Source organism: Manis javanica, chromosome 5 (assembly GCF_040802235.1).
Source record: "Manis javanica isolate MJ-LG chromosome 5, MJ_LKY, whole genome shotgun sequence".
NCBI classification, from domain to species: domain Eukaryota; kingdom Metazoa; phylum Chordata; class Mammalia; order Pholidota; family Manidae; genus Manis; species Manis javanica.
In genome coordinates this window covers 133,797,155-133,825,043 of record NC_133160.1, presented here as the reverse complement: position 1 = coordinate 133,825,043, position 27,889 = coordinate 133,797,155, and the positions used below count along the sequence as shown (strand labels likewise).

Genomic DNA, 27,889 nt, shown 5'->3' with positions numbered 1-27,889 from the left:
TGCTTTTAGTGCCCGCAGGGAGATTTTGACGTCATTTCCTTCCATAGGCCCCAGTGCTTCCGGGTCGCGGTCATTTTGAGCCGTAGCTGGGAGATTTCTCGGCAGCCGGGTTGCTGTCTGTTACCCACCCCAACTACTGCGGTACCACTCGCCTCCGTTTTCCGCGCCCTTGTCCTCCTTCTTGACCCCTCTCGGATCCCCCAAGGGCCTTCTGTCTCTGACTTCCCGGGCTCGTTGTCGTCGGGAAGTGCGTGAGGTGACGGCAGAGAGCCGCCCCGCCCCACTCCCCGCTCCGCACGGCTCTCCGCCTGCCTTCACTCTCCGCCATTTTCCCGCCTGTGAGGGTGGGCAGGCCGCGCCTGGGGTCTCGGGCACCTGAGTGCGGGTGACCTGGAGAGGAAGGGAGTGACTCGTGGTGACGGGTGTGTGTGTGGGGAGCGCGGGCGGAGGCGGGTTGCAAGTGGGAGAGGCAGCTATGGTTGGTAGGGGATGGAGTGCGGGATCTGTCGTAGGCCGCCGAGGTTTCATTTCAGTTTTTTTCCTTGTGATTAAGAGCTTAAAGGGCTAAAATAACTTAAAGGCTAAAAGGACCTTGTCAACCCTGACAGTCTATTTTTAGGGTTTCTAGGTAGGATGCTGGTATGGGAAGTGAGGTTTCATTTCTTCTTTTACGGTTTAGTATATAAGTTGTTTATTGATCAAGTTCCATCCATTCATGAATTCATCCTGTCCTTCTGTTCCTTTTTCCCTAGCTAAAGGATTACATGTAGTAGATCCTTAGTGAGAAATTAATTGAATAAGTGAATTATGGAAAGGCGCCAATTATTGTTCGCATTGGATATGCCATTTCCCGTTTTCATGTAAATTGTTTTTAAGGTGGGAATAATCTTGTGTAAGCATTCTGTAAAATGCATAATTATCTAATCTGTTGTGTCTCCTGAGTCCTGAGGCATGGGTTAAAAAATAATTATAAAATAAAAATATGTTCTTGAAATGCTATGCATTTAAAAATTTCATATATTCTAAGTCTGGGGGAGGAAGAGGCTAAGTCTCTTCGGGGAATGAGGAAAGCTTGGAGGGTACAGAATTTGTTTAGCTTTACAGCACAGGCAGTAGAATATGACGTTTTTGTTAAATTTTTTTTGAGTACTGCTTTGTGGTAGTGACTGTATGTTTCCTGATGAGTATTTCATTTTTGAAAAATGGAATCAAATGACTTGAGATTTTTCCTCTTCAGTTTGGGGGGATTATCAACAATCACTGGGCATGTATTTCTGAAAGGACCAAAACATAGGATAATATGAAATAAACCAGGTCCAGGAGGAAAAAAAATACGTTGTTTTATTGATATCCTTTTCTTTTTTAGCTTGATATAATCAGTTGATAAGTACTTCTAAAGCACTTATTTTTTTAGTTAAGGGACCTGCAATGAATAATCAGTCCAAAATTAGTAATAGATCTGACTTTTTTATTTGGGTAACTTTTTATGTCAAGTACTTCAGGTGTAGTAGTGTTTAGTAAATATTTGTTGGTTGATTACCATGTTGACAGGTAATTTTATAATACTGTATCTGGATTTACTTTGGCCTATCTCCTGATTGTTTCTAATACTTAATGTAAATCTCTTTGATGCAGGAAAGATGAATGGGAGGGCTGATTTTCGAGAGCCGAATGCAGAAATTCCAAGACCAATTCCCCGTAACTATCAGTTAAATATAATTACAAGCACTTTCTATGTAGAGAGATTTCACTGCCTTGAATAACAGTGGCAGCTGTGCTGGCTTGCTTCATGGGTATGTGACCTGTGCAGTCGCACAGGGGCTCCCCCACACTTGGCTTAATGATCTACTTTGCCATCTTGAAATTAATAATTTGACAAGGGGGTCCTAATTTTCATTTTGCCCTGGATCCAGCACATTATGTAGCCAGTCCTGACTTAGCAGATAGTAGTTAAAGTTTATTAAAAATTTACAAGCCATTTGTTTTATTACTTCATTTGTTGAAAAAGCATATATTTTGTTAATGTTTAGACAGAGCTGATTTTTTAGACTTGGTTTTTCCATTGGTGTTACAATGTTTGCTGATTTTCCTTGGTAAAAAGACATAGGGGCTGATTACATTCCAACAGAAGAAGAAAGAAGAGTCTTCGCAGAATGCAATGATGAAAGCTTCTGGTTCAGATGTAAGTTAAGTTTTCTAATCAACAAAATTTGACTTTTAGTACCTGAAATTATCTTGACTTAATGTAGAAAAAATTGGCACCCTCTAGTGTAGTGTGGTTATTGCTAAAAGAGGTTGACTAAGGAAGTAGAATCATCCATATTTTAAAGTAGTAGTGAAAGAACTTCTTTCAAGATGATGAGGCATTTTGTTGATAATAGTAATAACATTTATCAAGTGTACATGATTATATAAAAACACGTCATAGGGTTGATAACTTTCCCTGAACTTTGCAGATGAATAAAGTGAAGTTTAGAGATGTTAAATGAGTTACCTCGCATGTACAGCTGGTAGGTTGTTATGTCTGGACTTGAAGCCAGGTCTGTCTGAAACAAAAGCTTATGATTTTAACTCTTCTACTTTTAACCATTACACGTAAAAATTGGCTAGTTCCCATTCTATCATTGTGAAATGTTGTTATACTACCAGCTCTTGATTTCTGACTATGGACGTTTTATACATGAATTTTTTATTTTTTAAGCACGAAGAATGTTGAAAGTAACATAAAACATGATACTTTTGAACAAAACTGGTGTTGCTTTACATGCTCACTGAGCTCCTTTCAGATAAGTAATTCTAACAAAAAAGCAGAATGGAATTTTGAAAATGGGGTGACTTCAGTGACTTACCAGGGTGTCCATTTTCATCAGTTGGTGTGTTATGCTTAACAGTGCTGTAAGCACAGATGATAGAGACTTCAATATATAATTACCAGGAAAGGACTAATAATCATGCATAGGAAACTTTGTATTTATTTGTTATCTTGAAATAAGGACCATTCTATGCAGTATGTGACATATATATTTATGTAAATGAATAGTTAAATCCATGTTAACTCTGGAGAGTATCATCTTGTTCTATTGATTTAAAAAAGGTTGTGATGAAAGTAGGAATATGCAAAAAATACATATACTTACGAAGGTAATTTTTACACATTTTTTAGGTCTGTTAAATATAATCAGTTACAGTCATCCTAATTTAAAATTAGACTTGTCCATCTAAGTGCCATTCTGTTTCTTTGAGGTTACTTTGTTTATTCCTCCTTGAACCCACCTTGTATTAATCTTAAAATATAACTGAAGGTATCTTATTTCCAGTTGCTTAAAATTGTGGCCCTATGTACTGATAAAAAAATCTGTACCTAAACATATAGTTAATGAAAGAATCTATGTAAAAGAGTCAGTTTAATGTGTATTACATATTACAGTAGTTCTCAACCTCTGGAATTACTGAAAAGGTGTATGAATTAATATTTGATTCATGCATCATTTATAGATTTTGTGAATAATATATATGTATAGTTTTGGTTTTTTAATGAGACATTATAGTGAGAAGAGAATAGACTTTGGAGCCTGACCCTGCAAAATTCAAATCCTAGCCCTGTCACTTGTTAGCTTTAGATTTTGGGCAAATTCCAAAATGTGTGTGTGCCTCAGTTTCCTCATCTGTAAACTGGGGATTATTAACCTATCATGGGATTGTTATGGGGATTAACAATTACAATTGTTGTGTAAGTGTAAAGCTATCAAATGGTTATTAGTGCTGTTGTGATTAATGAAATAAAATTTAATTGAAAACAATGAATTTAAGAGTAGCACTTTGCTATTTTAAGGGAAGAAGAGTTTAAGGAATTTTAAGGGTCCTGTATTGGATATGTTTTGGACCATGGTCATAATGTAGAATAGCTTTTGGTCAGGAGTATTATTGATGTGCCTAAAGAACCAGAGTTAATAGACTGAAATAGGAGTCACAAAGTGCAGTGGAAAAGGCCACTGACCTCGGAGTCAGGAGACTTGGGTTTTGATCTGAGCTCTACCACAGACCAACCGTCATGTTGCTTTAAGCAGATGACTTGTTCTTTCTAGATAGCAGTTTACTCAGATTAGGATGAAGACTAGATAATCTCTGAAGTACCTTTCAATTTAACATTCTCCTATTCTGTGACAGAATACATGAGTTGGAAAGAGACATTAGTTCTAATCCAGTACCCGTATACATTAAGAAGAAATTAAGAGATGTGTGCAAAGATATGCTGGTGAATGCAAAACTAGTACTAGAATCTCCTTAATCAGACTGTTCTTTGCATTATACCATCTTGTCCTAAGGAGAAAGTGAAATGGGGAAAGCATTGTCAATTACCATAACTCATTGCCTTTTGTTACATGATTCTTCAGTACTTCATTTTGCAACCTTGAACCAAGCTGAAGGAAAAAAATGACTGCATATTGTACTAATGCTATAATTAAGAGACTTGTCCTATGACAAACCTTAAATGATAATACATGAAGTTATTCTAACCAGCCCACATTAAATAAACCATTTTTCCAGCAAAGGTAAAATCTGTTAGTAAGTAGATCAAGGATTCAAACTTAAGGGTTTCTACAAGTTGTGTCTGGTGGTAAAGCTCATGCCCTATTCCAGAGTTAAGGATTTTAATCATGAAATTTCTCTGATAATTCAAATGTCCTAATTACCTTAGTTCTTAAATTGCCCATGTGTAGTCTAGACCAGAATTTAGTCTAGGGCTACATCTGGAACTATAGTCCAAGCAAGGGCCAAATCTGTTTTTATATGGCTATGGGCTAAACATTCTTGAATGATGAAAAAAATCAAGAATATTTTGTTTCATTAAAAATCACATGAAGTCGTATTTTTGTATCCATAAATAAAATTTTATTCAAACAATGCTATGTTCATTTGTTTCTGTATTGTCTCAGTGCTTTTGCTTTTAACATGGCAGTTAAATAGTTGGGACAGAGACTGTGTGGCCCACAAAACGTAAGCTATTTACTATCTGGTCCTTTACAGATATTTCCTAAAACCTGGTATTGAACTGCACTGTCCAGTGTGGCAGCCACATACAGCTATTTAAATTAAAAATAAGAGCAAAAAGGCTTAGAAAATGAAATCAGCAAAGGGGAAGGAGGATGGGGTGATGTTTAGAGAAGATAAGTCACAAGCTTCCAAGAGTCCCCTCCAGTGGACAAAGGACATGCTAAATTTCTCCAGATGCTAGTTGTAATAATATGTACAGTGGTTTTACCTACCAAGAATCTCTGTAGATACTCAGTGCCTGGGGTGTCTCAGTAGATACTTTTACTGGGGCTGGTCATATAAGTACCCTTTGCCTAGCAGTTACCAAAATTGCAGACTCCAAGAAGGAAAGCAAGATGTTCAGCATAAACTGTATTTGTATAAGCAGTTTAGGCACAGTGAGCCACTACTCATTCAGGCTGTTTTGTATCTGTGTAGGAAACTGTTCGTTTCTAGACGTCAGCCAGGACCCTGCAAGCAGGCCTTTCTAAGGATAGGCTAAAGGCTGTTGTGTTAATCTTTTCTGCACAGACATAGACCACTCCCAGCGTAGAAAAGTTTGCTGGACATTGCTGGTGTAGAAAACAGTGGTTTTTAGCTTTGTGCCCCTTTAAGATTACAATGAGAACTGGGTTTTTCACTCTGGGTTAATAAGCATATGTATACAGATGTAATATTTTCATTTAGTTTTAAGGAATTGATTTATAAGAAAAACCATCAGTATTTAAAATACATGCTTTTTAGTTCTTGTCCCCATCATACGATTGCAGGCAAATATATCGTTTTTTGGTTCATGCATTGTAATACAGTACTTAAAAGATTGAGATCTAGTATCATATAGTCTTCATTAGAATCTGGAACCTGGCACTGAAGTAGCTGTATGGCCTTGGGCAAATTAATTAACATCTCTAAGCTTCATGTAACTTTTGGTCACTATTTACTTAATTGATGTTGTCTTAATTGATGATAATAATGAATGCTCTTTTATAGCCTAAATCTCAGTAGTTTCTCAGTTACATCACTTAATATTTTGTAATGTTTTCTTTAAATGCTGCTTTTATATTTCCTCTGGCTATGTACAATACAGCTTTTAAAAATGGAAAAATCTCTTAAAGATGATAATTGTGCAACATACTTCGAAGGTGGTATAACTGATACACACTTTATCTTAATGAACTCTGACAAAATCTTTTCCTTTTGTTAATGTTGACAAGTTTTTTTCTTCTGTAGCTGTGCCTTTGGCTGCAACGAGTATGTTGATTACTCAAGGATTAATTAGTAAAGGTAAATATTTAAACTTCTAATTTACTTAGCATTTTGGATAACATCATGTTTTTACGTGTTATTTTCCTGATTTTTAGATGAAGTATGATAATGTATCGTATGAAACATCATTGATAAGTTTCTACAGTGTCAGAAGAGTTATGTCTCTACTGGACCCATCGACTCACATTATCTTGATTTGAGAATTTGATGTTCTGCACTGTAGAAACATTAACAGTCTTCAAGAGCCATAAAGTAACTAAAAAATTGCCTAAGGTTTGCACGGAGGTAGATAAACCTGGTCTGGGGGGGGGCCATCAACATCACTGTCACCTAGGAGCTTGATTAGAAACACAAACTCGTGGGCCCCATCCCAGACCTGAATCAGAATCTCTGACATAGGGCCCAGGAATCTGATTTAACAAGTTCTAGGTGATTCTTAAGCACTGGTTTACAGATCAATAGCTTCCTAGCTCCTTAAACCAGCTTTGTCTTACAATAGTGGTGGGGTGAAGGGGACACATTTTATTCCAAATTCTATTGGCTAAAGTAGTATAGTGTATTCATATGTAGAATTGAATTTAGATAAGTATTAAATGTATTAGTCTCTGTATCTTAAAATGAAATGCTATTACATTTACTATGTGAACTACATCCTTGGAATAAGGTATGCCAGAAAAGGGTGGTGATCTTAGGAGGGCCTCCACATAATTCCAGAAACCTATGCATTTAGGTAAATAGCACCTCCTAACATGTGACTAAGATAGGACATTTTAGCCTTTTCACATTAATATGAATTAGTACTGACACAACTCTTAAGAAAAGTCGTTTTTGAGGGAAATGAAGATTTTGGGGGGTAAAATTTATTTTTGTTTATTTAAAGAATTCCCAAAGAAACTCATGTGCTACCATTACAGGAATCTTAAAAATGGAAAGTCAAGATAATATGCACTTACATGTCCTTTAGTAATAAGCTGTTTTATAGAGATTGTTTCTACAGTGTGAAACAAAAACATCTTAATCACATTATTTTTAAGGAAAACTATGAAACTGGTAACTTTTAAGGAAAACTTAAGGAAAATTATAAACAGAAATTATAGTGTTTATTATTGTACTACTTGTTTTGTCTATGGTAATCCAGCCTGGTATTGAACTAATGATTGGAGCTAGGCATGAGTGGGATTAAACAAAAGAAATTTAATTGTTGCTAGTAGTTCATCTGAGGAAACAATGTGAACACAATGTTGAAGCAAATAGAGAATATAATTAAATACTTAATCAGCTGCTAAATTGTGTAGAGAGAGTCCAAGAGCTATAGGTCTTGAAAGAAAGGTTTCTGTGGGGCTGCTATAATTAAGGAAAGTTTCTTGGAAGAAATGGGTTTTGAAGATGGGAAGCATTGAGATTAGAAGAGAAGGAATAATCAGGAAGGAGGGATATGATGATCAGAATTAGAAACATGACCATTGGGAGGGACAGTCAGGAAACTGATGTGGCTAGAGAGGCAATGTCATGTAGCAGGGAGTGAAGACTACTGAATAGCTGAGGTAGAAAGAACCAGGAGAAATGGTAATTTTGTGAGGTGAACTTTTTAGAGCTTTTGGGCATAGTTAGAGCAGGAGACTCTGGAGGTCTTGAAGGTAAGACAGAAGTAACAGTTGGGGAGGTCAGATGGTATGTACTCATGTAGACCAGCAAGAAAATCTCATCACAGCTCTCTTTTATTCCCTCCTAGCATTCCTAAGCTACACCTTGCTCCTATGCATAACTAATTTCATATATAATTGAACCAGAGGGAAATTAAACCAGGCAAATTTTTCTAGTTGCTGATACATCCTGCTAGAACTGTTCTCATGTAGTTAGGGTGAATCCTACTCAAAATACTAGGACCTAATATTAAGAAGGATCCAAATTCTTGTAGCTAAATTCTAGACTTTTAGTCATCGTCTGGTTAATTATTTGGTTTGTCATCAATGGCAGTTTATGCCTGTATGATTTTTTTGCAAAAGTCGTATGTATGAGTGGCAACATTCCAACATCTTCCACTGTAATTGGCCATTAATGACTGCTTGAATTCTTGTGGTGGAATTTAGTGATCCATTTTTTAGAAAGGTTAAATTGAAAATAAGTTGAAGGATAAGTTGAAAATGATTTAACCTAATTTGTGGGATGACATTTATTTTCTGTTCAGAATGTCACATCATCTTTATAAAACATTGAATGTGATATCACTCATATAACTACCTCCCAGAATTAAGGGCTTAATTTATTATTATTGAAATTGTACTGGGGTCCTATTTTTTTTGGTGGAGTATTCTAATAAAGAAAAGTCAGTCTCCAAAAAGAAATCAGGAGAAACTTAAGAAAAGGAAAACAGAATCCACCAGGACATTTTGCATTTAGTCAGAATGGCTAACATTATGTCTGCTTTGATCCATAGTGTGTCATACTGTACATAGTCTTAGCTACTCCCTCTTTACTTGTTCCCTTTCTGTCACAACATTGAAACATGCTCAGGTCTGTTCTAACTTGAAAAAATTCTTCGTTCATATCCCTTTCCAATTGCTCCTAGCTGTCATACATTTGAAGCCAGACTTTATGAGTGAGCACTTTACTTTCTACTATTTTTAATCCATTGCAGCCTGTTTCATAGATATGCATCTATTCTAACATTTACCAAAACTTTGCAAAAGTTGCCAACACTACCTCCTTGTTGCTTAAATTCAGTAGATAGTTTTTGTTCTTGACCATTATTCAACTTTAACCAGTCCTTGAAACATGCCCCTCCCCTGGCTTCCATGACTGCACATTCTTCTGATTTTTCTTCTATCTCTGGCAGTCCCTCCACTGTTTCATGTTTTTTTTGAGTGTCTGATATGTACTATGCACTGTTTTTAGAATATAGTGCTAAAAGACAAAAATTATGATCTTTTGATACTTACATAGTAGTGTAGATTTTCTTCCATTTGTGGTGGTCTTCATAGTCTGACTTTAGGTAGAGAGAGAGAGAGAGAGAGAGTTAGTTTATTAAGGAGAGTTTCATGGAAGAAGTGGGTTTTGAAGATGGGTAATTGACTACATATTTATTTTACCCAGCAATGATGTGGGCTTCACTGACCATTTATTGCTTGAAATCCCCATAATTATGTCTGGCCTAGATAACTGCTCCAGGACCATGTTTTGCACATTGCCACATGAATTGCTCTCCTTGCAGGATTCTCAGATTGAGCTCATTTCATTCCAGATTGAATTCATTTGCCCCCAACTAGTTCTTCCATCTTTCCCTTGTTTGAATGGCATCACTCTTCATCCAGGAATCTGAGACATACTTTCCACTTATATCCCTTATTTGCCTTGTCCAGTAAATGTCAGTTCGAGTCCAGCTCTTAAATATCTCTGTGAACTGTCTGCTTCCATCTGCATTGCCACTATAATTAATTCAACTTACTGTTGCCAGGAATACTGAATTAGCCTTCAGTAAGTCTGCCTCGAATCTTGCTACTTCCTTAAAAAAAAAAGGCTGTCTGGTGGCTGACAGATGACATAGTGCATGTGATAGGTTCCCGACTATTTGGAAGAATAGCAACCATCGCTATTCTGTTGTCTTCATTCCTTCTCAAGATTGTAAACTCTGAAGAGAGTGTCTTGTTTGCTGTACATTGCTATTTCCTAGTACATGATGCCTATATTTGTAAGTGATCTGTAACTATTTAGTGACAGAATAAAGGAACAATTTTCTGTGAATGTAAGTACTGTTGGCACATCTTTTTTCTCATCACCTCAGTTGTATAAAGCTTAACTGCATAAATTAGTTCTGTTTTTATACTTTGTATACATGAAGTCATACGTTTTTAAGTTTTTTTTTATTACAGTATCACTGATACATAATTTTTTTTAAGGTATCATTGCTATACTGTCTTATGAAGGTTTCACATGAACAACATTGTGGTTACTACATTCACCCATATTATCAAGTCCACACAGTCACTGTCCATCAGCATAGCAAGATGCCACAGAGTCACTACGTGTCTTCTCTTTGCTACACTGTCTTCTCATGTGACCCCCACACACACCATGTGTGTCGATCAATATGCTCCTTGATCCCCTTCTCCCTCCCAGCCCACCCTCCCCTCCCCCTCCCCTTTGGTAACCTCTAGTCGCTTTGTTCTTTTGTTTTGCTTCATTGTAATACTCCACAAATGAGAGAAATCATTTGGTACCTGTCTTTCTCTGCCTGGCTTATTTCACTGAGCATAATACCCTGTTGCTCCAACTATGTTGTTGCAAATGGTAGGATTTGTTTTCTTGTGGCTGAATAATATTCCATTGTATATATGTAACATCTTCTTTATCCATTCATCTATTGATTGACAATTAGGTTGCTTCCATGTCTTTGCTGTTGTAAATAGTGCAGTGACAGACATAGGGGTGCATATTTCTTTTTGAATCTGGAATCTTGCATATTTGGGTAAATTCCTAGGAGTGGAATTCCTGGGTCAAATGGTAGTTACATTTTTAATTTTTTTGAGGAACCTCCATATTGCTTTCCACAATGGTTGAACTGATTTACATTCCCACCAGCAGTGTAGAAAGGTTCCCCTTCCTCTTCTTCCTCACCAGCATTTTGATGTTGGCTATCCTAACTGGTCTGAGGTGATATCTCATTGTGGTTTTAATTTGCATTTCCCTGATAATTAGCGATGTGGAGCATCTTTTCATGTGCCTGTTGGCCATCTGAATTTCTTCTTTGGAGAAGTGTCTGTTCAGATCCTCTGCCCATTTTTTAATTGGTTATTTGCTTTTTGGTGTCCAGGCATATGAGTTCTTTTACATTTTTTGGATGTTAACCCCTTGTCAGTTATGTCATTTATGAATATATTCTCCCATACTGTAGAATACCTTTTCATTCTACTGATCATGTCCTTTGCTGTCCAGAAATTTTTTAGCTTGATATAGTCCCATTTGTTTATTTTTGCTTTTATTTTCCTTGCCCAAGGAAATATATTCAGGAAAAAGTTACTTATATTTATATTCAGGAGATTTTTGCCTATGTTGTCTTCTAAGAGTTTTCTGGTTTCGTGACTTATATTTAGGTCTTTGATCCATTTCAAGTGTACTTTTGTGTATAGAGTTAGACAGTAATCCAGTTTCATTCTCTTGCATGTAGCTGTCCAGTTTTGCCAATACCAGTAATTGAAGATGCTGTCGTTTCCCCATTGTGTGCCATGGCTCCTTTATCATATATTAATTGATCATATATGCTTGGATTTATGTCTGGGCTCTCTATTCTGTTCCATTGACATACGCGTCTGTTCTTGTGCCAGTACGAAATAGGCTTGATTACTGTGCCTTTGTAGTATAGCTTGAAGGCTGGGAGCATAATCCCCCCATCTTTTATTTTTTCTTCTGAGGATTGCTTTGGCTGTTTGGGGTCTTCTGTGGTTCTGTATGAATTTTAGAACTATTTGTTCTAATTTGTTGAAGGATGCTGTTGGTATTTTATAGGGATTGCATTGAAGCTGTAGATTGCTTTAGGCAGGATGGCCATTTTGACAATATTAATTCTTCCTACCCAAGAGCATGGGATGAGTTTCCATTTGTTCATGTCCTCTTTAATTTCTCTTAAGAGTGTCTTGTAGTTTTCAGGGTATAGGTCTTTCACTTCCTTGGTTAGGTTTATTCCTAGGTATTTTATTCTTTTTGATGCAATTGTGAATGAAATTGTTTTCCTGATTTCTCTTTCTGCTAGTTCATCGTTAGTATATAGGAATGCAACAGATTTTCATGTATTTTGTATCCTGCAACTTTGCTGAAATCAGTTGTTCTAGTAGTTCTGGGGTGGGTTCTTTAGGGGTTTTTATATATACAATATCATGTAATCTACAAACAGGGACAGTTTAACTTCTTACCAATCTGGATGCCTTTTATTTCTTTGTGTTGTCTGATTGCCATGGCTAGGACCGCCAGTGCTATGTTGAATAAAAGTGGACAGAGTGGTCATCCTTGTCTTGTTCCTTGTCTTGTTCACAGCAGGCAAGTGAACTGGTGCTGGCCAGGAGGAAGGAGACGCAGGCTGCGTATCACTGTGGGGGACCTCCAGGCTGCATTGCCAGCCAGGGGGGAAGGAGTGCCTCAAGCCACTGAAAGTTCCAACCTGCTGGGTTGAGTGTGCCAGGATGTTTTGTCCACTTGTCCTTTCTCCTGAGCAATAAGCTCTGTGTAATACTTGGGCCTTTAGCAGCCCTCTCACTGTTGTGAAGTTTTACAAAGTGCCCGCCTTTCTTTTGTCTTAGAGTGGCTGGTTGTGAGTTCCTGTTCTCTACAAGTGGCTGGAATCTCAGTCTCTCTGAGTATTTTGCCTGTCTTTGCTTTCCAACCCAACTAATCTCCAGAGCACCATGTAATGTAGGTTTGTGCTCCCAAAGTGGATCTCCATGGCTGTGCGTCCAGCCATCTGGGCTTCTACTCCCTCCCAGCTCTGTTACTTTTCCACCAGTGAACTGGTGTAGAGGGAGAGCCTGGGTCCCGCTGGATCGTGCCTTTGCTGCTTTACCCTCTTCCGTGAGGTCTCTCTTTTCAGTCTTCTTTCTGGTCACTCTTTCATGATTAGTTGTATTTGCTGTATTTTTGTATTATATGTAGTTTTGGGAGGAGGTTTCTGTCTCACTTCTCATGCCACCATCTTCAAGCCAATTCTCAAGAATTCTTTTTTGTAACTTCTTTCAACATTGTGAGATTCATCCAGTGGTATGCTGGAACTGAATTGTACCAGCTCCAGAGAGCTGATTATTAAATTTTCAAGAACTTAGCAAGCTAAACTCACAATTAATGAAACTAGAAAAAGAAGAACAAATGAGATCCAAAATCAGTAGAAAGAGGGATATAATAAAGATCAGAGCAGAAATAAATAAAATTGAGAAGAATAAAACAATACAAAGAATCGGTGAACGCAGGAGGTGGTTCTTCAAGAAAATAAACAAAATAGATAAACCCCTAGCTAGACTTATCAAGAAAAAAGTCTACACACAAAAACAGAATCAGAAATGAGAAAGGGAAAATCACTATGGACACCACAGAAATATGAAGAATTATGAGAGAATACTATGAAAAATTATATGCTAACAAACTGGATAATCTAGAAGAAATAAATGGACAACTTTCTAGAAAAATACAACCTTATAAGGCTGAACCAGGAAGAAACAGAAAATCTGAATAGACCAGTTAGCAGCAAGGAAATTGAATAGGAAATCAAAAAACTACCTAAGAACAAAACACCTGGACTGATGGTTTCACTTCTGAATTTTATCAAACATTTAGTGAAGACCTAATACCCATCCTCTTCAAAGTTTTCCAAAAAGTAGAAGAGGAGGGAATACTCCCAAACTCATTGTACAAGGCCAGCATCACTCTAATACCAAAACCAGGCAAATACACCACAAAAAAAGAAAATTACAGACCAGTATTCCTGATGAACATAGATGCAAAAATATTCAACAAAATATTAGTAAACCGAATTCAAAAATACATCAAAAAGATCATCCTGATCAAGTAGGTTTTATTCCAGGGATGGAAGGATGGTACAACATTCAAAAATCCACCATCATCCACCACATCAATCAAAAGAAGGACAAAAACCACACAGTCATCTCCATAGATGCTGATAAAGCATTCGACAAAATTCAACACCCATTCATGATAAAAACTCTAAACAAAATGGGTATAGGGGGCAAGTACCTCAACATAATAAAGGCCATTATATGGTCATAGCCATGGCAATCAGAGAACACAAAGAAAGAAAAGGCACCCAGATTGGCAAGAAAGAAGTTCAGCTGTCCCTGTTTGCAGATGACATGATGATGTACATAAAAAAATCCTGAAGAATCCACTGCAAGACTACTAGATCTAATGTCTGAATTCAGCAAAGTTACAGGATACAAAATTAATACAGAAATCTGTTGCATTCCTATACACTAATGATGAACTAGCAGAAAGAGAAATTAGGAAAACAACTCCATTGACAGTTGCATCAAAAAGAATAAAATACCTAGGAAAAAACCTAACCAAGGAAGTGAAAGACCTACACTCTGAAAACTGCAACACACTCATGAGAGAAATTAAAGAAGATAAACAACAAATGGAAACACATCTCATGCTCATGGATAGGAAGAATTAATATTGTCAAAACGGCCATCCTGCCTAAAGCAATTTACAGATTCAACGCAATCCATAGCAAAATACCAACAGAATTCTTCAACAAACTAGAGCAAGTAGTTCTAAAATTCATATGGAACCACAAAAGACCCCAAATAGTCAAAGCAATCCTGAGAAGGAAGAATAAAGGTGGGGGGGTGGTTTATGCTTCCTGACTTCAAGCTCTACTACAAACCTCAGTAATCATGACAATTTGGTACTGGCACAAGAACAGACCCACAGACCAATGGAACAGTTTAGAGAGCCATCCCAGATATAAACCCAAGTATATATGGTTAATTAATGTACTATATAGGTGCTGTGGATATACAATGGGGAAATGACAGCCCCTTCAACAACTGGTGTTAGCAAAACTGGACAGCTAAATGCAAGAGAATGAAACTGGATTATTGTCTAACCCCATACACGAAAGTAAACTCAAATGGATCAAAGACCTGAATGTAAGTCGTGAAATGATAGAACTCTTATAAGACAACATAGGCAAAAATCTCGAATATAAACATGAGCAATTTTTTCCTGAATGCATCTCCTCAGGCAAGATGAACAAATGGGACTATATCATGCTAAAAAACTTCTGTAGAGCAAAAGACTCCATCAGTAGAATGAAAAGGCATCCTACAGTATGGGAGAATATATTTGTAAATGATATATCTGACAAGGGGTTGACATCCAAAATACATAAAGAACTCACATGCCTCAACACCCAAAAAGCAAATAACTCTATTAAAAAATAACTATTAAGAAAAAGAAGAAATTCAGATAGCCAACAGGCACATGAAGAGATGCTCCACATCGCTAATTATCAGAGAAATGCAAATTAAAACCACAGTGAGATATCACTTCACACCAGTTAGGATGGCCAACGTAGAAAAGTCTAGGAACAGCAAATGCTCATGAGGATGCAGAGAAAGGGGAACTCTCCTACCCTGCTAGTGGGAATGTAAACTAGTCCCACCATTGTGACAAGCGGTATGGAGGTTCCTCAAGAAACTAAAAATAGAACTACCATTTGACCCTGGAATTCCACTCTAGAAATTTACCCTAAGATTGTAGGATCCCAGTTTCCAAAAAGACGTATGGACTCCTATATTTATTGCAGCACTATTTACAATAGCCAAGACATGGAAGCAACCTAAGTGTCTATTAGTAGATGAATGGATAAAGAAGATGTGGTACAAATACACAATAGAATATTATTCAGCCTTAAGAAGAAAACAAATCCTACCATTTGCAACAACATGGATGGAGCTAGAAGGTGTTATACTCAGTGAAATAAGCCAGAGAAAGACAAGTAACCAAATGATTTCACTCATCTGTGGAGCATATGAACAAAGCAAAAACTGAAGGAACAAAACGGCAGCAGATTCACAGAACCCAAGAATGGACTAACAGTTACCAAAGGGAAAGGGACTGCAGAGGGTGGTTGGGAAGGGAGGGAGAAGGGGAATAAAGGGCATTGCGACTAGCACACATAATGTCTGTGGGGGGCACGGGGAAGGCAGTATAACACAGAGAAGATAAGTAGTGACTCTATAGCATCTTACTACGCTGATGGACAGTGACTAATGAGGTATGTGGTGGGGACTTTGATAATGGGGGGGATCTGTTAAGCACAATGTTGCCCACGTGTTGGCAAGCTGGTTTTTAAACCATTGGTAGCTTGAAATTTATCATGCTGTAAGTATTTACTCAACAGAAATTGACTGACATTAGAATCAGGGCTTTTTATTTGGAGAGCTGGTTTACCAGTGCATCACTACATTATACACATTTTTCCATGTAGTTTGAGATTATATGTTCTCATTGTCATACAGCTTTCTGTTGTGTGAGTATACCTCAACAGTTTATCCATCCCACTGTATACATTGGCTATTGTGCAGTTCCCAGTTTTGACTACTGGAAATAATTCTGCCAAGAATATAGTGTCTCTTGGTAGATATTTTGCTGGGTCACAACATTATGTATCTATTCAGCTTTAGTAGGTACTGTCAAACTTTGCAAACTGAACCACTTTACACTCCTACTACCAGTTTATTAATAGAACTCTATTTTTGTCACATTACCAACACTTGATATTTTTGTGTCTTGAATTTCAGCTATTGTGAATGAACAGTGCATTGTGGTTTTAATTGGCTTCTCCCTGGTGACTAGTGAAATTGAGGACCTTTTTGTTAATAGCCCATTTGAATGTATCCTTTTTGTGAAGTGTCTGTTCAAATCTTTTGTCCATTTTTCCACTGGATGGTCTTTTTTTCTATTGGTTTTGTGAGAGGTCTTTATATATTCTGGTAGAAAGTCTCTTGTCAGATGTATGTATTGCAGTTATTTTTTCCCACTGATTAACTAGTTCTTATGTAGTAGAGTCCAATATGTCAGATCTCTCCTTTATGATGAGGGCTTTTTGTGGCCTGTGTAAGATTTTTGTCTCTTACAAGGGCATCTTTCTTTTATAAACTTTATTTTATATTTCATACTTATATTAAAAAACAATGAGATGATCCAAAATCATTGTTTTTGAATATAGCATGAGGTAGGATCAAGATACACTTTTCCTGCTGATGTATATGTAGTTGATCCAGCAGTGTAATTTGAAAGGACTATTCTTTGTTCAGTACAATGCAGTGTTGCTTTGTATGTGTGGCTCTGTTTCTGGACTCTCTTCTGCAACAGACTGTCTTCATATCTTTTGGTAGTCCTCCAATTTTGTTCTCAGTAGTGCCTTGGTTATTCTGGCTCTGTGTTTCTGTGATTTTTAGAATTGGCTTCAAAATTTTGGGGAAAACTTCATTGGTTTTAATTGGCATCACATTGGATGTATATGTAAATTCATGGCGAATTGCCACCTTTACAGTATTTACTCTTTCAGTTCATGGACAATGGTGTATCTCTCCGTTTATTTAGCTTTCATTTCTCAGTAAGGTTTGTAGTTTTCAATGTATTAGCAACTTTTCATATTTTCCATTATACTTCCTGGGTCTTGGATATTTTTTGGTACTGTTAATAAATTGTGTCTTTTTAAAAATGTTCATCTTAATTACTTCCTGGTTTTTGTTTTTTCCTGGTGCATAGAAATAATATATATTTTTTGTATATTGACTTCATATCAAGTGACTTCACCTATTCTGATAGATTGTAGGGTCATTGGATTTTCTTCATTTCTGTTGATACTTAATTTACTTGGTTTTCTCTTTTAAGTAGCTTTAAACTTCTTTGGGGTTATAAAAAGAGCTAATGTCTGGTAATACTAAAAATAGTCTGTATTAGTTTTTCCTTATATCTTTGTGTTGCCCAAAGTGGCTGCAAAATAGCTATATTTTTATATTCATTGCTAAATTTATAAACTACTTCTGTCTCACATTAAAAGAGACCAGATAATGACTAGCAGATAATTACTAGCATAGTTTCTTTTCATTTTTTACCAGTTTGTCATTTTCTTACATACTTTTAGAATAAACTTGGCATAAACTTTATCTTAATACAAGATAAAACATCAATTATGTAAATGTGATTTCTTCAACAATTAATGACGAAATATTTACTCTTAACTTTAGGAATCCTTTCAAGTCATCCCAAATATGGTTCCCTGCCTAAACTTATATGTAAGTATGAACAAAATTAGTTTTCTTTAGCTAAGAAAAACAGTTTTAATCAGATATTTTGTCTTGCCTAACTTGTAACAGTTAATTGAGTTATTTGCCTTAATGAGTTTTGTTTAAGCTTTTTATTAAACTTGGACATTTTGTTAGCATTAAAAATCATTAGTTACTTAAAAGTCATTTTTTTCTCTTTATAATGGAGCTATAAATTTATTTTGTAGAGCATTTGCCATATATTCCACTTAATTTGTGGAATATAAAAACAAAGCAAAACAGAATGAACAAAATGGCAGTAGACTCATAGGCACTGAGGAGTGACTAGTCGGCACTAAGGTGGGGGTTTGGAGTACGTGAGGGGGATTAAGGGGCACAGTAATTCTCAATCACAATGTGGTTCGTGGGGACTGTAGTACAGTGTGGAGAATGTAATTGGTGATTCTCTTAACATCTTTCTATATTGATAGATAGTAACTGCACTAGAGGGGATGAGGATTTAATAACATACGTAACTGTTGACCCACTGTATTGTACAATATCAGATTGTATATCAATGATACTTTAATACAAAAATATCTGAAAATACATTCTCTTGGTCTATGAGGAAAGAAAATTATTCAGATACTCTGATTAATCAAAGTATATTTTTAAATAAAGCCTAATTTAAAAACCTAATTTACATTTTAAATGTAAATAAGCATAACTGACTTACATTTTGTAATACAGTTAATAGAAAAGAAGCTTAATTGCCCTAAAAAGGAATACCTGAGGCTTTTTATGAATCTTCCCAGGTTAGCTTTTTTTGTATTGGAAAATGGATACATGATGCATCAATAGCTACATTTAGGTAGCACTTCATACTTCATTATTTTAAAGGATTTATTGCACTTAATTTTAAAAATTATTTTATGAAGTTAGCTAGACAAATGGTATGATTCCCATTTTACAGGAAAAGAATGGCCTAAATTTCTGTGACTAAGCTAGAACTCTGATGTTTTGATTCTTCATTCCGTTATACTTTTACCACACATTTTCTATCTATATTAATAAAATAATAAAGTTGAATTTATCTTATAACAGTTTTATTTTGGCTTATTTTGTTTTGTGAAAGTGAATTATGTCTACAGAATCTTTCTTTGAACTCTGAATCTGATTTAATTTGGTACTTCTACCATTATTTTAGGAATTTCTGTCCACATAGAGACATACTTAGAATCACATTTTTTAAAAATGTTCTTTTAGAAAAGATTTTTATCTAAAAAGGCACATTGGGTCACATTTTTTCTTTGTTTTTACAAATAAGTTGCTTGTATTATGGGATACTTTGCTGGAAAGCTTTCTTACGTGAAAACTTGCCAAGAGAAGTTCAGGAATCTTGAGAATTCTCCCCTTGGAGAAGCTTTACGATCGGGACAACCACGACGATCTTCACCACCTGGGTAAGCTAGATTTTGATCTTATTAAAGATTTTTAATGTTAGCTAGAAAAAATTGTCACTGGATACTTCCGTAATTCAGGGCATGAAACATTGCCTAACTGAAAGACCTTTGACAACTTGCTATTTTGCTTCAAGCTGATGCCAATTTTGCTTTTTAAAGTGGGGTGAAATATGTTTACCTTTGTTTTAAATATAGCTGTATCCTGTTGGGAGTCCATGTCCCAGAATAAAGGATTTTAATTTGGAAAACATCTTTTGTTACTGTATCTTGGACTTGAATTTTGAATTCCCAAATTATGTCAATCTCACCTCTTAAAAATTTTTAACTTTTTAATCCTTTTGTTGTTTAAAATAGTGGGGAAATTGTGTAAGTATGGATAAATGAATCTGCCTGAATAGGTAGGTAAAAAGGTTATTACATGGATTTGGTATATACTGTCATAAGTGGCAAGAATGTAAACCCCATGAGGGTTAGCATTCCTTATATGTTTTAGCACAGTAGTGTTTTATGGCTTCCTAGCTGTGGAAGTGACTTCCCAATTAATGTGGGAAATAGACACATTATCTGATCTGAAGTACTTTTTCTTCCAAAGAACTTTAAACACACTAAAATGATCTCTGAACCTTCGTAATTAGATAATAGGATATACATTTTCTTTTCTTTATATTAAGAATGACAATTTTTAAGTTGTCTAAGTAAGTCAACATATTTTCAATGTTTTTATAGCAGAATGAAACAGACTTCCCTTTAACTCTTTTGAATGACTGTTAAAATTTAATGATTCCTTTAGAAAATGATTTTTATACTGTAGTACACTTTAAATAGATATAGTCTATAGCTGATGTTTTTTTTCTTACATAATATGATTTTCTTTTAATAGGCACTATTCTCAAAAGTCAAAATACGACTCAAATATGAGTGGTCAGTCATCTTTTGTGACATCCCCAGCAGCAGACGACATAGAAAAAGAGATGCTTCCTCATTATGAACCAATTCCATTCAGTGCTTCTATGAATGAATCTGCGCCCACTGGTATTACTGATCATATTGCGCAAGGTAGAAACTTCTCTTGAAATGAATTTCACCATTTTATGGTCCAACGTATGTATTAACTTTATTTGATGACTTTTCTGCTGGATATCACCTGTATGTTTCCACTGTCAGCCTAAACACAGCATGTTTGTTCATTTGTTCATTTCTTCATTCATTCCACATATTTTGAGGTCCAGGAAGTGTCTGGCACTCTGCTTAAGTATAGAAGTAAAATGAGTAAGTCCTGGTTCTGGTTCCTGAGAAACTCTTCTCAGACTGTTTGAAGATACAGAAACAAAGGACAGGTTATTAATATGTCTCCTTAATTGGAAAATACTAATATTCAAAGTTTAGTAGATAGCAAAGAAGAAGTGACATTGTTTGGCAGGGACGCTCTAGAAAAAGTTACATTTATAGACTGGTCTTAAAGACTTTCAACTTTATCTGTAATGTGAGAAAAATAATGATTACCTGCCTTACAGAACTGTTGTCAAGTGAGAAAATCCATGTGAAAATGCTTTGTGAAGTTTGTGTAAATACTAGCTTTGAAGATCGCATAATGTAAGTGAAACATCACCTTTGGATTAAGGACTGGATTTGAATCATGTTTGACACTTGCTAGTTTATGTGGAACTTTAGGCAAGTAACTAATTTGTGATCCCTTCAGTTTCTTAATCTCTGGAATGGAGGTGATAATACCACTCTTAAAGAACTTTTGGAATAAGATAAGTAATCAGTTCCTACCTGGCAAGTAATGGGCTCTCAACAAATGTTAGTTTCTTTCAGTGAAAGATGAATTAGAAATAGGAAGTAAGGGTCTGCAATTTCTTACTTAAAATCCTAAAATCTGAAAAGCTTTAAAAACCAGTTGTTCCTCATTTGCTTTGGCAGCATTTCACTTGCTCAGTAGCCAGATGTTCTAATGGCTACTGTGTTGGACTGTGCAGCCAGAAACATTCTCATTATTACAGAAAATTACATTGGACAGCATTGTTTTAGAGCAAAAGTCAGGGTCAGGGAGAGGGTGTATATTAAATTTGCAGAGAAAGAAACAGGAGAGAATGGAAATTAAGATAATTAAATTCTTAAAAGGTTGGAAATTGTTGAGAATCTCTTCAACTTCAACTTTTTTTTTTCTGAATGGGTAGAAACAGAGACATCCAATTATCAGAAAGGAAAGGAGGTAGGCAGATTAGGAAAGTGTGGTGAAAGTCATTATTTTATCTCCAAAGGCAGTTGTCCTTGTCCCTTACTGCGTCTCATTTTCCCAGTCTCTCAAGTTCAAATCCATTCTACTTGTATTCTAACTGTGCACCAACTCTTCCCTTGTAATCACTTGTATACTTCCTTCTTATTTGCTTTAGAAAATTCCATTACATGTCATGTAATTTCTTCCCCAAGTAAAAGCAAGCAAACAAAAAGCCCTTTGGTATCTGCTTGCAGACCCATATTTTCATATGTTTTATGTTCTCCACTACAGCCATCCATCTGTCCACTGCTCTGCTTTCTCATCCCCTGCTCTAAGTCAGGATTGCCGTTCTTTGCTCTCCACAAGGGCCAACAGTGGCCTCCTTTGTTTTGTCCCAGCCGCTGTCCCTCTTGCCAGGACACCCTTCCCTTTTGTTTAAGTCCTACTTGCTGCCTTCAGTTCTGCTTTCTCCTAACAGGAATTGAAGGAGTTACTACTAATGTTTCAAAATAGAAAGCACTCCTTAATAGTTGTTATTAGACTTAACCATAGACAGTTTATTACAATAGTTAGACTTAGATCAATACTGTTTTACGTTTTCTTTATCCTTCCAGCTCTTTTTAACCTTCCCAAAGTAGTAAGTCATGCTGCCTACACAATGCAGGATATTTTCATTGGGCCTTTTTTGTGTGGAAAAATTTTTCCCTAATCTTCTGTGATTTATGTTTCCATTATTTGTCACAATTTCATAACAAGGAAATATTTTTCTTTATGGTAAGAAAAAGTATTAGACCTGGAAGAAATTTAAGAAATAGATCAGCTAGTCAAACTTGTGTATTTCATGATTGAGAATACCAGGATGCAAGGAAGTTTAGTGATTTGCCCAAGGACATTTACTAATTATTGGCTGTGGGTTGCTGACTAGGAATCTAGTACATGCTGTCTCCTTCAGACATCTAAAAATATCATTTATGGTGAAGGGAAATGAGTTCAGTAATTACTCATTACTAATGAAATGCAAAGTGCTTTTAATTTTTAAGCCCAATGTGAGGTTATAATACATTCTTTTTTAGCAAGAACATTTCCAAGAATGGTATAACATTTTAATTAGTAAAAAATAAATCCTAAGGTTTGCTTTATAGAAGTGAAATATATTTTGTAGCAAGACAAAAAGGTTTTATGGTTGAAAATTTTAATTAAACGTTAATTTAAAACATTTAATTATGGTTGAAAACATTTAATGTTACATTGTTTTGAAAATTCTGGATTATTCTTGGGACCTTACTATTGAGTTCCGAAATAGTACCACTTAGAAAAATCATGTTTTTAGTTATTTAATATGATTATATTATTAAAATGATATGCCCAATTCATATATATCTCATTAAAACCTCTTTGAAAAATACTTTTGGAATGGTGTGTAAGACTAAGTTAAATAGTAGTTCACTGAAGTACATTAGCATTAATTTCTTTAAAAATGATTATATGGCCTTTTTTGCTGGTTATACATTTTATAAACTGTGTTCAATATTTGTTCCTGTTAACCAATATTAAGAGTAAACCACCTATTTTTTGCTTTAGTATTTGACACTTTTGATAAATATTCATACCTCAAATATATCTCTTTGGGGGAGATAAAGATTGAATGCTTTTTGCTGGTCAAAATTATAGTTGCCACTTTTTCTGCCTCAGTACTGCATTCATTAGACCTGAGTAAAAATGATGCATACTATATGAGTAAAGTATTTTATACTTTTCAATAGCTATTTTCAAGTATTTTTGTTTAAATATGCAAAAATAAAAATTTTTTTCTAGTAATTGGTGGGTTTGCATATAGACTACTATAGGAACATGTAACCATGGAAATATTACTAAAGTAGAATTATGTCAGGTTTTGTTCAATGGTCAGTAGTAGAATAAGTTTCTCTTTAGTTATATAAACAGTGGTAGCATTTTAATGAGTGAATTGTGCCGGCATATATTAGATTCATAGCTGTGGTTGGTTTTAAATTTTTATGTAGATTCATAGCTGTGGTTGGTTTTAAATTTTTATGTAGATTTAAAATTTTACAAAAGCTTAGAAGTGTAAGAGGAAGTTGGTTTTAGTTTTGTAATTACATTGGGGCAAATATGGTACTTTGGAATGGTGGTAATAACTTGATCCTTTATTTCACTTTATTTTTATTGTAGGTAAAGAGCATTTATAAAATTTAATTGCTTTGGATTCATTCAAATCCTTTTATCACCATTTATTAACTGTTTGTTGTTTTAGGACCAGATCCCAACCTTGAAGAAAGTCCTAAAAGAAAAAACATTACATATGAGGAATTAAGGAATAAGAACAGAGAGTCATATGAAGTAACTTTAACACATAAGACTGACCCCTCAGTCAGGCCTATGCAAGAAAGAATGCCAAAAAAAGAAGGTACGATAGTTAGTCTGAATCACTTTACTATTCAGGATTGGAAACTGCAGCATTAGTTAAAAACATTAATTATCGTAATGTGCAATTTAATTCCTTAAGCAATTAACCAAACATTTAAGAATAGCTATTTCACAGTTACCAATTTTTCCTTTTTTAAGGTGTTCAAAGGCCGTTTTGTGTTAGAAAATATGAAGTCCAAATAGTATGACTTAACACAGACTAGTTGTAATACAGTGTAAAATTCACACATCCATTTGTTCCCTTTTATAAGAAGTCACCTTGGGAATTGATACTGGTTTTTTAATGATGCATGTATTGCATAAAACCAGATCTAGTGACCTAAGGTTGATAATTAGTCTGTAATGCTACTTTTGGCAGAATCAGAATCATGATTGAGTAATGAAATTGATTTTCTTATGTTTGTGAAATTGAAATACAGTTATATGCCTTATAGACCAGCTTTTAGGGCTTTTCCAAAAGAGGAGTTTGACCTTTTTTTAAACAGTACTTTTGCTCTATAATTAATTATAAATTTAAAAGTTTTTTAATTATAAATTTTCAGATTTTTTAAAAGTACTTTTGGAACAGCTATATAATAACCCAAGTAAATTTCCTGACACACAAGTTTACCTCTAACAGAAGATGGCTTTTTGAATAAGGGTTTGTAGCTGATTTGATACAGAATTTTATGTTTCTCTTGAGGAATTTTAGAGGTTGTGTTGTCATTTCAAGGTTTTCTATTGCTACTTTAAAAATTAAAGGAAGAAATAGGTCCTTGGTACCTTTGTGTGAGTCATATGCCACAAAGAATGTAACATACATAAAAATGTTTAGTATTTTTTATGACCATTCATTCTTTTAGTGTCAGTTTTACTTCCACTTGTTAGTGGTTGCTTCATTTAGAATTCTGTTTTCATAATGATAGATAATCTCTCTAATATTACTGATGTTAAAGAATCTAGCATTAAAAAACAGACTTGCAACCAACAACAGTTTTTTTTTTGTTTTTTTTTTTTGAGAGGGCATCTCTCATATTTATTGATCAAATGGTTGTTAACAGTTAACAACAATAAAATTCTGTACAGGGGACTCAATGCACAATCATTAATCCACCCCAAGCCTAATTCTCATCAGTCTCCGATCTTCTGAAGCACAACGAACAAGTTCTTACATAGTGAATAAGTTCTTACATGGTGAACAGTACAAGGGCAGTCATCACAGAAACTTTTGGTTTTGATCACGCATTATGAACTACAAACAATCAGGTCAGATACGAATATTCGTTTGATTTTTATACTTGATTTATATGTGAATCCCACATTTCTCCCTTATTATTATTATTATTATTATTATTATTATTATTATTTTTAAATAAAATGCTGAAGTGGTAGGTAGATGCAAGATAAAGGTAGAAAACATAGTTTAGTGCTGTAAGAAAGCAAATGTAGATGATCAGGTTTGTGCCTATAGGCTAAGTATTAATCCAAGCTAGACAAGGGCAACAAAACATCCACGGATGCAGAATATTTCTCTCAAAACAGTGGGGGTGAGATTCTAAGCCTCACCTCTGTTGATCCCCAATTTCTCACCTGATGGCCCCCCTGCGACTGTGCCTGTCTTAGGTTGTTCCTCCCTCCAACAACAGTTTTTAATGTTTGTCATTTTAAAAATGTAGCATAAACCTGATGCATTTGGTGGCCATTTCTCTGTAATATGTAGGCTTACTTGTACTTTGTTCTGCTGATTAATTAGAGGATTTAGACTGTAAGCTCCATGAGAGCAGGCATTAGTGTTTTTCTAATTTTTGTAATCTTTTCTATTGTATGTCTGCACAGCATAGTACCATGCACTGATATATGAGAAATGGAGTGTTTTGGTTAGGTCTTCTATCATAATAAAGGTTAAGAAAAGGAAATAGGGTATAAACCTTTGGCATTTGCTGGATTTCAACATTTGTGGTTTTGACTGAACAGTTTTAAAGTTCTGTTACATAACATAGTGATGTGAAATAATTTCTTCGTGAAAGAAAGCTGATTTTTTAGAGCTTTGTATCATTAAAGAAAACACCTGTTATGGAATGTTTTGGTGATTTTCTAGAATGTTCTATTCCAGAATCTAGATAGAAAAAAGTACAGTGTAGATTCACTGGGTCAGAAACTGTCACTTAAAGTTTTCAACTGTAATTTGTATGGATTATATTTATTGGCATTTACCTAATTAGAAATTAAGACTGAGAAATTTTAAAAACACAGACATTCTCAATAAGCTGTCAGGCAGCAATGTCACCATACATCATGTAGCTTCTGGAAGACACCCCTGTATTCATGAGGGTATAAAAACAAGAGAAAAAGATAAAATATAAGGGAGGAAAAGGCTATATAATACCTTAATATAATAATGAAGTAGTTTTGACTTAACAGACTCCCTGAAAATCTTGGGGAAGGGATTCCTAGTCCATAATTTGATAACTGCTTCTTTACATTATAATGAATACTTCTGAGTGATTGTAATTCACAGAGGAAAGCTATATAGAAGAGAGACAAAGAGTAGAGAAGACGGAGGAGTATGTTTCAGAATTGAATTTCATGTAAAATGCAGAAATACTGGAAAACCATTTCCTTCTTTGTACTAGTATTACAGCTCATGGGAGAGAAGATTGAATTAACTACAACCTGAAGACTTGACTGTCTCTAATACTGTATTTTTTGTAAAAAATTGAAATTCAACTATTCGTAATTTTTATTTCCCAGTGATTTTTGTGTGTGTGCTGTAATATGTATGTTTACTTAGCTAGTATAGTAAAGTTACAAAGGCAACCCCAGGCTTTGGACCTAAACAGAACCTGTTTTCAAATTTCAGTTCTGTTTGTTTTATTAGGCTTGTACCTTGGGCAAGTTACTAATCTGTTTTCTCATCCTTAATATGGGGGTTGTGTTTACTTTATAAGGTTGTTGTGAGGATCAAATATTTACATGAAGTTCTTGATAGAGTGCATTAGTGCTTTTGTCAACTTCCAGTTCACAAAAGTCTAGCCAGCCCCTTTTTATAATTATAATTTGACTCTCATGTGCATTTATTCAAATGAAAGATAAACATAACTTTTCATCATAATAGAAACAAACTTAAGATAGGATAGTGCCTTGTTACTGTCTGGAATCATTGATATTTGTGCTTTTTTCCTAGTCAAAGTAAACAAATATGGAGATACTTGGGATGAATGAAAAATTGCATCATTGGACCTACTGAAGGAGTTTCAATATCCAGCTTCATCTAGGTGGTCATGAATATCTGCATGCTTTGAGCTCAGCAGCAGTCTTCATAAACACATTTACAACTAGAACCTGGGTTTTTATGGTTTGGCTTACAAAGTGATGCTTTAGAAACATTTTAATGTTAATATTTTGTGAATGTTTTCACCTTGGGGAACTACATGAATGATGGTATTATACCGTGATTATATGCAATTTGTGAAATTGTTTTAAGTTACAGGGCAAGGATACTCTCTTCCAAAACTATCAAGAGATTGTAATGCTCTGGAATCAGCATATATGAAAGTAAATGATCTTGCATGTTGAATTGGGGTGGGTGTGGGGAACAATCCTAATTTTAAGTATTAAGCTTTACATCAAAAAGCTATTAAGCCTTTCTTCAGTGTTTGCTGTATTAATGTTTATGGTAAATAAAATATAAAGGAACATGCATC

At 35.2% G+C, this 27,889-nt stretch overlaps 1 protein-coding gene across 7 annotated transcripts; it reads left to right on the top strand.

The window, feature by feature from the left end:
• On the top strand, window positions 1–27,885 carry OCIAD1 (OCIA domain containing 1). 7 transcript variants are annotated; one of them, XM_036998657.2, is made up of 9 exons: window positions 1–141; window positions 1,636–1,698; window positions 2,102–2,182; window positions 6,265–6,318; window positions 18,060–18,107; window positions 19,405–19,540; window positions 20,421–20,596; window positions 24,034–24,186; window positions 27,370–27,885. In XM_036998657.2, exons 2-9 carry the CDS (start codon window positions 1,641–1,643, stop codon window positions 27,405–27,407), a joined length of 744 nt encoding a protein of 247 aa, XP_036854552.1. In that variant the 5' UTR covers window positions 1–141; window positions 1,636–1,640; the 3' UTR covers window positions 27,408–27,885. The 7 variants fall into 7 exon arrangements, with proteins under 7 accessions (XP_036854552.1, XP_036854549.1, XP_073093730.1 ...); XM_036998654.2 differs by having other exon boundaries at window positions 66–422; window positions 24,040–24,186; XM_017653968.3 differs by having other exon boundaries at window positions 68–256.
• The last annotated feature ends 4 nt before the right edge of the window (window positions 27,886–27,889 follow it).

Bases quoted from the DNA above. Each gene is read 5' to 3' on its own strand.
- OCIAD1 (XM_036998657.2), top strand. From the start codon at position 1,641: ATGAATGGGAGGGCTGATTTTCGAGAGCCGAATGCAGAAATTCCAAGA. The intron at 19,541-20,420 runs GTAAGCTAGATT...TTCTTTTAATAG, and splicing joins CGACGATCTTCACCACCTGG to GCACTATTCTCAAAAGTCAA. The intron at 20,597-24,033 runs GTAGAAACTTCT...TTGTTGTTTTAG, and splicing joins TACTGATCATATTGCGCAAG to GACCAGATCCCAACCTTGAA.